Source organism: Malus sylvestris, chromosome 15, assembly GCF_916048215.2.
Source record: "Malus sylvestris chromosome 15, drMalSylv7.2, whole genome shotgun sequence".
Lineage (NCBI taxonomy): Eukaryota > Viridiplantae > Streptophyta > Magnoliopsida > Rosales > Rosaceae > Malus > Malus sylvestris.
This window is the reverse complement of record NC_062274.1, coordinates 28,823,494-28,834,874: the sequence shown is the minus strand read 5'-3', so window position 1 is coordinate 28,834,874 and position 11,381 is coordinate 28,823,494. Positions and strand designations below refer to the sequence as shown.

The 11,381-nt window shown below is 33.9% G+C and overlaps 1 protein-coding gene across 1 annotated transcript; it reads left to right on the top strand.

The window, feature by feature from the left end:
• Positions 1-1,051: 1,051 nt before the first annotated feature.
• On the top strand, positions 1,052-3,706 carry LOC126603249 (ubiquitin-conjugating enzyme E2 1-like). Its single transcript, XM_050270030.1, has 6 exons — positions 1,052-1,309; positions 1,387-1,471; positions 1,577-1,669; positions 3,050-3,138; positions 3,236-3,321; positions 3,417-3,706. Exons 1-6 carry the CDS (start codon positions 1,244-1,246, stop codon positions 3,457-3,459), a joined length of 462 nt encoding a protein of 153 aa, XP_050125987.1. The 5' UTR covers positions 1,052-1,243; the 3' UTR covers positions 3,460-3,706.
• Positions 3,707-11,381: the final 7,675 nt, after the last annotated feature.

Sequence of the window (11,381 nt, the reverse complement as noted above, 5' to 3'; positions counted from 1 at the left end):
TTGCCCCATACAATTCATTGTTTTCCCAGTAAATGGATTTGTCGAAGTAAACTTTCATGTGTTATCATTAAACTCTGAACATGATCTTCAAGAGAGGCGATTAAGTCATCCTTTTTCATCATCATCACCATAGAATGAGCCTTTTTCATTTAGCTTGTGAAGTTCATCCTCTAACCGTATGATTTTGTCACTCAAGTCTGATCTGAAGAGACACAACCTCTTCTTGCAACACAAATACCTTTTCAGTAAGCTCAACATTATCCAATGTTGAAACACACATCTCATCAAACAAAGATTCATATAAGCTTGACAACTCCTGAGATGATGACACATTAGTATCATCTACCAACACATCTTTTTCACTGGAAGACGTTCCATCAACAGATGCAACAAATGCAACAACCTCTTCTTCATTATCTGACGACTTGTCTGATGACACAAAATCTTGATCATCACTGCCACTGCAAGTGGCCGTCATAGCATTTTCATGTTTCCGAGTAAGAAGTCTAGTGTTGGCACACTCAGCAGCATAGTGTTCACTTCCACCACATGCATAGTAAGAACTAGAAACTTTTGATGGATTTTTGTCTTTCTTTCTTGAGGAATCACTAGATTTTTCACTAGAGAAAAGTTTTCCACAATTGTTTGATGACCCCTCAGACCACTTGACATCTCTTCCTTTGTTTTTGAGACTTCTTCTGAATTGCTTGACAAATAGTGCAAGATCATCCGCAAGTTCACATGTGTCACTTAAAACTTTGTTGTTCTCGATACCTTGAAGAGCAACATCTTTTTCTTTTTTGAAGACACTCTCATCCATGTTTAGTTTCATCTCATAAGTAATGAGTTTTCTAACTAACTGTCCGAGCTTAATCTTATTTAAGTGAGTGCTCCATGTTCGACTGAGATGAATGTTGATGGCGTATTATAATTGCGTTGAATTGGATATAACTACGGTTATCTCATTGGACATGCATGCACGCAAAAAAGATAAAGACAGAGAGAGAAACAGAAGGTAAGTTTCGATTCCTTTCTTCTTTGTCAGATTTCATATTCCCATTCCTTTCATTCTCATCCTCCCTTCCCCAGACCCCACCCACCATTCTTTTTTTATTAATTTAAAAACAAGTATCCAAAAATCAAAGTCATCCAAAATCTGTGCCTCTTTTGCTTTACTATATATTCTATGATCGACCCAGCTTCTGATCCGCAAGGACTCTAAGCGCCGCGATTTGCATCTCAGATGGCGTCGTCGGCACAGCTCCGGCTCATGTCCGATCTCAGAACCATCATCAATGAGCCTCCCGAGGTATATTCCGATCATGTTAACCTCAAATTCCGATCAAATCCGATCAGAATGACTGAACTCCATCTGGGTTTTTGCAGGGTTGCAGCGCCAGCCCTCTGTCCGACGATAACCTGATGGTTTGGAGCGCCACCATATTTGGGCCCGACGAGACTCCATGGGAAGGTTGTCGGGAGATCTGTTTCCTTTTTTTTGTTGTGTGTTTCTTTGTTTGTTGATTTGGTTTTGGAAAAGTTTGATTGTTTTAATGTTAAATTTGGAAAAATTCAGGTGGTGTTTTTAGTTTGAGGTTGACATTTAGTGAACGTTATCCCGAAAAGCCACCTCGGGTTCGATTCACCTCCGAAATCTTCCATCCAAATGGTTAGTTTGATTTGATCAATCATATCTTATCTACTTTCTAGTGAATTGCTTTCTGTATTTATGTGTTCATTTAATTACTAAATTACGAATTGAATTAGTATTTTTATCTACCAAATGTTAGTAATTCGATTCTTATATATGAAATGTTAGCAACAACTGAACTCAAAAGCTTAAGCTTTTAATCTCATAAATTATTAAACAATTGAAGGTGTCAATAACGGGTCTCTTGTAAGTTGTAACCGAAGTTATGATACCATGTTAAACAACCACTTCAATATTTCATCTCGGATAATCTTGACGGTATCTAAATTCTAAACCTTAGGTAGTGTTGATCAAGAGGTTAGAGATCAATTTTACTTGTAGACGAGGATTATTCAGTATGGTCTTACCCGCATAGATAGATCAAATGTTAGGTTGTGAACTTAAGTATTTCCACATTAGGAACAACAAAGAAAGTGTCTGAAACAACAATCCATATCGAGCTAACAATGGCGAGCAACCAATGCTCTGTTCTGTTGCATAGCATTTCAATTTTCAATTCCCTAGTTTGAAGTTTCACATGCGACCAAAGAGGCTGAATACATATTCTTGTTTGCAGTACTGCAACCAAACTTACAAATATGCAAACTTATGGTTGTGCGAGGCGCAATTTATCTTCAGTAGTCTTAAAGAGTAAAGACCACTGTTCTTATTTCTCTTGTGATATCAAATGAAATCCTCGGAGGCGATGTTAAGATCCATTGTTAAAAGGAAACACATGACCACTATTAACAATTTATATTTAGATTGGATATAGGGTATGCATGCTGTTCTGCTACTTAAACTTTCAAGAGCATGGCATGATGATGTTGAGATTATTTAACCATCGCCCTCTTATTGTTTTTATGCCCACACATTCCCACCTGTATACATCGATATGTATTTTCCTCGTCATTGTAACAAGCAGAACAGTGGTAGTGGGATAGAGATTTGGTAGTGGGTAAGGATCATATCATCTTTGGTTAAGTTGCTTAAAGATAGTTGGGGTATATCGGTTTCAATACATCTGAGGGTTTCTGAAAATTATTAGTATACATGAGTGCTGGTGAACTGCTACAGAGGACGATATCTAACTACAAAAGAAGAAAAGAAACCAAGGAACGGAAGCCAAAAGCTTCATATCTTAGTTGAAATTTGAGAGCTTATAGTCTATATTGTCTCTTCAGTATATTGGTTCATGTATTATCAACGTAAACATTTTGTATTATTTTTTTTCCCTTGATTTCTAGATTTGTACTCTGCTCCAGTTTATTGACTTGATACAATTCTACAGTTCTACATTTCTGCCTTTTCTTCACCAAGAAAAAGGAACCCAACTCATTACTTATGATGTTTGTGCAGTTTATCATGACGGTACACTGTGCATGGATATAATTCAGGATGCATGGTCACCATGCCACAATGTATCTACAATTTTGACATCTGTTCAAGTAATTTTCAAATCTCACAACTCATTTCCTTCTATCCTACATTCATATTACATGGCGACCATGTTGGTTAATTTACTGATGAAACAAATTGTTGCAGTCACTTCTCACCGATCCAAACGCTGCAAGTCCAGCAAACCCTGATGCTGCTCACATGTATCAGCATGACATACAAGCTTACAACAAGTCAGTGAACATTTGGTTCTTTGTTTCTCAGTTCACCTGAATCTGTTTATTTCTATTTACGCCTATTTGAACTGACTCTTCTTCGTAATTCGTAGGAGGGTACGCCGTTCTGCTCGTCATTCCATCGAGTCTTTGTAGTAGCTGTTTGAAATTATTCACGTCTACTTTTTTAACACTTTCGGAGAAGGCTTTAGTACTGCTTTATGCCCATCCGCAGCAGCTCGTTTATCTCGCTCGTATTGTTGAATGTAATCATATAGAATTTTTTTTCTCCTGCTCATATATATTATTCAAAGTTGATATCAATCTCGCACATAATAGCAAAGGAATGTAATCATTAGTTAGAAATAGTATCATTTTATTTAAGAGCGTTCGGCTCCACTCATTTGCACTTGTAAAATTTATTGCTTTAGGCTGGTGACAATCAACCCTTATGTCCCTTTTCTCCCTTCCCTTTCTTCCCCCTTTCCCTTCTCCTCGCCCTCCCTTCATTTCTGAACCTGCGATAGGCTTCGATTCCTGTTAGGGAAGGGTGGAGCTGTAAGAATTTTATATGGAATCAACTTATGATAAAGGAGAAGTAATAGGTTGGTAATACAAATCAATTAGAGTTTGGATGCATGTAAGGCTACATCCTATAATTGAGGAATATAATTCCAACATGCATTTGAAAATAAGCACTAATCACATATGCTACTATACGATGGGGATTTGAGGCAACAGGAAACTAACCAACCCTCCACGATAGATGGGAGTTGGTTGTCATTGCTTTTATAGGTACAAGAATTTCTTGCTCACAAAGCACATGTTCTGTGATATAGGCTCTATCACCATCAGATTATAAAGGTCTCTTGGTGAGTAGAAGTTCTTCGGTTACTACAATGTCTTCGACAGGTATCAAACTAGTTATATGTTTGCGTGTGCGCTTAGGGTTTTCTATTAAACTACTATTTACTCCATCAAGAGTAACTCACCCTTTGTGTGTGTGTGTGTGCGCCTTGGTCTCGAGTTAGCCACTTTCGAGCCATTTTCTTGCCCAACCACAGCGAATTAGCCATTGAGAAAGGTACCATTCTCTTCGTCTCGTTGAGAAGTATGGTTTTCATTTTTGAATCACTCGAATTTGTTGAGTATTGAAGAAGTTATGAACGTTTAAAGTTTACCAATTTCTGGCGAGTTTTTCAGTTTTCCCGCAAACTAGTCTCATTTCAAGCTACTTTCAGGCATCTCTGGCAACCATTGGGCTTCTAAATAGGTATAATCTTGTTCTACACTTTCCTATCTTCATTTTAATAAATTATGGGTCGAATTTGGTTAAGAAACAATTGAGTTACGAAGCTTTGAAAATTGCCCAAACTTCTGGCCAAGAGCTCCGAGACACTTAACAGAGTTTTTAACAAAATGACCAAAATAATGGATGGTGGACAATCTTAGGGACGATTTCTATTGATTTTCAATCTCAAAGACCAAAGTGATGTGTTATGCAAATCTCAAGGACTATTTTGGCTAAAAAGCCAACTAGGGTTTACTCTATCAAGAGTAACTCACCCCTTATGGGTGGTGTGGATGGAGTTTAGTCTTCCACATAGGATTTATGTCTATTAATTGTTTTTTAACAAACTATATTTTTTTACACCAACGGGGAGGGAAATGGGCTTAATCTCACAATGTGCTAGCAATAATGGAGTTCGAATTTACCTTTGACGAGAATCGAACCTAACACCTCTCATTTATCCCTCTACTTTGAGGATTTTCGCTCATACTCTCACATTGTCAAATCAATTATCCACCCTTTCACACATCACTACCATCCTTTCTAGATTTGACAAGTCTCACCTCGACATCGATTCACCGTAGTACCCAGGCACCTCTTTGAACTTAGACGACTATATGTTACCACCCGTACAAAAGTCGATGATCTCCTTGACTAGATGTTTACACTACTTGACCTTTCTCGGTTCCACTTGGTTCGAGGCATTAAATTTTTCCTTTGTGTATTTTCTTTTGGTTGAGAAATTTACGGCAACTAGGGTGTTGGAAGGACTACTCTGATTAATCTCTAAGCTTTTGAAAATTAAGAAAATGGGCCTAACTGCCAGGACCCGTTAGACACCTGTCTAGATAGTGACTGTCACTTAGGCAGAAAATAGATAACTTTCTTTTTTGCATTTTATTTTTTCAACAAATTGTAAGAGACTGTTGGAGTACTTGGATGAACATTCATTATATGCTTGTTCCCCGTGTTTTCAGTATGTTCTAAAGCTTTATAATTTGTATGTCATTTTATTTTGCAATTTATGTATCCCACTATAATTATATATTTTTTTGAAGTATAAGTAAACATTTATTTATATATAATGTAATAAATTTAAATAAAATTGAAAAACATTGCCTAGGTCCCTACCTAGACGCTTAAGTGCTAAGCTCTTACCCACCGCCCAACTAGCGCCTAGCGTCTTTTAGAACCTTAATTTTATGTAATTTTGTACTGGGTGTAGATGGAAACCTTTACTTATGTGAGATATGTGTAGCATTCTATTGTGTGCTTCAGGCACAATGGTAGCACCAATAGGTCGAGTTTGATAATTTTTCATTAACAATTGATTTTTCTTTTCAGTAAGAAGTAAAACAAAGATCAATTTCAAAAACTTTGTGAACTTCTAAGCCCTATATTATTGTTACATGACATTATTGGTCATAGAGAAGGTTGAATATGTCTTCTCTAGGAGATCATCTTCAGTCAAGTCCTCGTTACAGAACCTAAGAAATGATCAGATTCAACAAACTTCATAATTGTATTCATTCTCAAACTTAAAGTCTTGGATTTGCAAATGTTGTTAGTTGTATCTTGCTTCAGGCATGAAGATGCCTTTTTGATGATCGAAACGATCTGCCAAAGCGATGCATAAAGCTTGTGGATCTTCCTCAGTGAGGTACTCAATTTGCAATGCATCATGCATGTGTCTTCGAATGAAGATCATGGCAGTGGCTTTCTCAGCTTCACCAACCAGGTTATCCATCTCAGCTTCTATGGATGCTCTAAAATTCTTAGTGGTGAGATGGAGCTTCACATCTTGAACCCGTTTGAGGTAGTTTCTTCCGAAGACCTAAAGTCGAGTTTGTTCAAATTCAACATATCTCTATCACAAGGTAATTGGACAATACTATGGTTTATGCAATGGAGACAAAATCAATCTATCAAATAGGAGTAGAACATTCATGTTTTATTAGACATATATTGGTTTAAATTTTCATGAAAATTTTAGGTTTTCATGAGTGTCATGTTTTAAGAAAACTTCAGGTTTTCAAGGCATATTTTTCAGAAACTTCAGGTTTTGAAAAGTATATGAACTTCATGTTCATGGGTTCCTGCATGCAAACGCAATATATACAGAAAACATGCAATATATAAAAGCATTTAGAACTACAAGTGTAATTAAATTAAATTAATTAATTGGTTTATCAGACTTCGAGCCCAATGGGGCTTGGGTGGACCAAAAACACTCCAGCTGTTGCGGGGTGCGCTCCTTGGAAAAAAGACCAGTGCCGCCATTTTTAGTGGTTGTGTTTTTAGGTCGGGGACCTTGTGGCGAGTCATGGTACAACATAGAACCTTTTTTTTGGGTGACAAACAGTTAAATCTAGACATTCACAATTCAAGAAACCCTAAGATTAAAGTTAGGATTTTCAAAATCCAATGAGATTTGTATGAATCATGCCCAAGATCATGACGGGGACGACATCTGGTCGTCAGGGATCGCAGTTGTGGTGGCTGGGTATGGCTATAGGCCATGCATGCATTAATTTAGGGGTGGATAATGTCGAAACGACGTCATGGGTTCTCAATTCCAAGGGATCTTCTGTGCTCTAGCTTGGGTTTGAGGCTCGGCTTAGCCACACAAGCCGCTAGCCTAGTGCTGGCGTCTCAGGGCTCAGCGGCGAGGCTCGAAGCTAGACCTGGCATTCGTGTCGTGTTTTCCGTGTTCGTGTCGTTTTCGTGTCATACCCGATATCTTAACGGGTTGTGTCGTGTAACGCCCGTTAAAATAAACGGGTAAAATGACCCGACCCGAAATCGACCCGATAATATTAACAGGTAATATCACCCGACCCGTTACCCGTTAAGGAAAATATATTTTAAACCAATAAATAATCAAATGAAAAACATAATACTAAATAAGTATATACATTCCATATTATCACATCCAAAACATAAAAACGCAATTTTTTTTTAAGTATATTTTCGATTACCTAAAGTCTTTAATAGTTTTTTAATTAATGTAGAAGTGTAAAAAAATATAAAAAAAATATATAAACACTCGTAATGACAAGCTTTTTTCAACGATCCAACCGTCAAACTTATTTGTACACATTCCAAGATTGCATACGTAAAAAATTGTAAAAAAACAAACATTCAAATATTACGTAACGGAACAAAAGTTATCGACGGTTATAAACGAAAAATCACAATTTAACGGTTATTTTAGCTCCGATTTTGATGATTTTTTACAGATACACTCCTCGACCCTATAAGAATGTAATGAATAAATTTGATCTTTAATTTAAAGTATTTACACTAGTAGATACCACAAAAACTTATTTTATACTTAATAGAAGTATAATATTAACTTTAAGTGTTTGTTTAATCTATTGTTTTGACGCAATATGCATTCTATGAAATTTTTTTCAACGATCCAACCATCAAACTTATTTGTAAACATTCCGAGATCGCATACATAAAAAATCGTAAAAAACAAACATTCAGAGATTACGTAAGGGAACAAAAGTTTTCAACGGTTATAAACGAAAAATCACAATTTAACGGTTATTTTAGCTCCGATTTTGATGATTTTTTACAGATACACTCCTCGACCCTATAAGAATGTAATGAATAAATTTGATCTTTAATTTAAAGTATTTACACTAGTAGATACCACAAAAACTTATTTTATACTTAATAGAAGTATAATATTAACTTTAAGTGTTTGTTTAATCTATTGTTTTGACGCAATATGCATTCTATGAAACTTTTTTCAACGATCCAACCATCAAACTTATTTGTAAACATTCCGAGATCGCATACATAAAAAATCGTAAAAAACAAACATTCAGAGATTACGTAAGGGAACAAAAGTTTTCGACGGTTATAAACGAAAAATCACAATTTAACGGTTATTTTAGCTCCGATTTTGATGATTTTTTACAGATACACTCCTCGACCCTATAAGAATGTAATGAATAAATTTGATCTTTAATTTAAAGTATTTACACTAGTAGATACCACAAAAACTTATTTTATACTTAATAGAAGTATAATATTAACTCTAAGTGTTTGTTTAATCTACTGTTTTGACGCAATATGCATTCTACGAAACTTTTTTCAATGATCCAACCGTCAAAATTATTTGTACACATTCCGAGATCGCATACATAAAAAATCGTAAAAAACAAACATTCAGAGATTACGTAACGGAACAAAAAATTTCGACGGTTATAAACGAAAAATCACAATTTAACGGTTATTTAAGCTCCGATTTTGATGATTTTTTACAGATACACTCCTCGACCCTATAAGAATGTAATGAATAAATTTGATCTTTAATTTAAAGTATTTACACTAGTAGATACCACAAAAACTTATTTTATACTTAATAGAAGTATAATATTAACTCTAAGTGTTTGTTTAATCTACTGTTTTGACGCAATATGCATTCTACGAAACGTTTTTTAACGATCCAACCGTCAAACTTATTTGTACACATTCTGAGATCGCATACATAAAAAATCGTAAAAAACAAACATTCAGAGATTACGTAACGGAACAAAAGTTTTCGACGGTTATAAACGAAAAATAACAATTTAACGGTTATTTTAGCTCCGATTTTGATGATTTTTTACAGATACACTCCTCGACCTTATAAGAATGTAATGAACAAATCTGATCTTTAATTTAAAGTATTTACACTAATGGATCATTTTTTTATACTTAATATAAGTATAATATTAACTTTAAGTGTTTGTTTAATCTACTATTTTGACGCAATATGCATTCTACGAAACTTTTTTTAACGATCCAACCGTCAAACTTATTTGTACACATTCCAAGATTTCATACGTAAAAAATCGTAAAAAACAAACATTCAGAGATTACGTAACGGAACAAAAGTTATCAACGGTTATAAACAAAAAATCACAATTTAACGGTTATTTTAGCTCCGATTTTGATGATTTTTTGCAGATACACTCCTCGACCCTATATGAATGTAATGAATAAATTTGATCTTTAATTTAAAGTATTTACACTAGTGGATACCACAAAAACTTATTTCATACTCAATAGAAGTATAATATTAACTCTTATGTGTTTGTTTAATCTACCGTTTTGACGCAAAATGCATTCTACAAAACTTTTTTCAACAATCCAACCGTCAAAATTATTTGTACACATTCCGAGATTGCATATGTAAAAAATCATAAAAAATAAAGATTCAGAGATTACGTAACGGAACAAAAGTTTTCGACGGTTATAAATGAAAAATCATAATTTAACGGTTATTTTAGCTCCGATTTTGATGATTTTTTACAAATACACTCCTAGACCCTATAAGAATGTAATGAATAAATTTGATCTTTAATTTAAAGTATTTACACTAGCTTATTTTATACTTGATAGAAGTATAATATTAACTCTAAGTGTTTGTTTAATCTACTTTTTTGACGCAATATGCATTCTACGAAACTTTTTTCAACGATCCAACTGTCAAACTTATTTATACACATTCCGAGATCGCATACATAAAAAATTGTAAAAAACAAACATTCAGAGATTACGTAACGGAACAAAAGTTTTCGACAGTTATAAACGAAAAATCACAATTTAACGGTTATTTTAGCTCCGATTTTGATGATTTTTTACAAATACACTCCTCGACCCTATAAGAATGTAATGAATAAATTTGATCTTTAATTTAAAGTATTTACACTAGTGGATACCACAAAATATTTTTTTATACTTAATAGAAGTATAATATTAACTTTAAGTGTTTGTTTAATCTACTATTTTGACGCAATATGCATTCTACGAAACGTTTTTTAACGATCTAACCGTCAAACTTATTTGTACGCATTCCAAGATTGCATACGTAAAAAATCGTAAAAAACAAACATTCAGAGATTACGTAACGGAACAAAAGTTATCAACAGTTATAAACGAAAAATCACAATTTAACGGTTATTTTAGCTCCGATTTTGATGATTCTTTACAAATACACTCGTCGACCCTATAAGAATGTAATAAATAAATTTGATCTTTAATTTAAAGTATTTACACTAGTGGATACCACAAAACTTATTTTATACTTAATAGAAGTATAATATTAACTCCAAGTGTTTGTTTAATCTACCGTTTTGATGCAATATGCATTCTACGAAACTTTTTTCAACGATCCAACCGTCAAACTTATTTGTACACATTCCGAGATTGCAAACGTAAAAAATTGTAAAAAACAAACATTCAGAGATTACGTAACGGAACAAAAGTTTTCGATGGTTATAAACGAAAAATCACAATTTAACGGTTATTTTAGCTCCGATTTTGATGATTTTGTACATGTACACTCCTCGACCCTATAAGAATGTAATGAATAAATTTGATCTTTAATTTAAAGTATTTACATTTTATATATATGAGTGATTGTATATATATTTTTTAACATTTTTTACACTTCTACAATAATTATTATTAATTTTGCCCTCAAATAAAAAACATTATTCATGAGGGTTTGAAGGATTTTAAAAATCTAAACGATAATATAAGTGTAACAATTATCTATTCGTGAAGGAATAATGATAAATCACGAGTTTCACATTTTTCATACTTGTATGTATGTCTTCTTAGTTCTTGCATATACAAATACTATACTAGTATATTTTAATTTTGGACAAGAATATGTTATGTAAAATTTATCCTAGTAATGATAATAAGGAACTCTCATAATAAAAATAAATAATGACTAAAACTTTTTTTTATTTTTTTATAATTTATATAGAACAATAATACA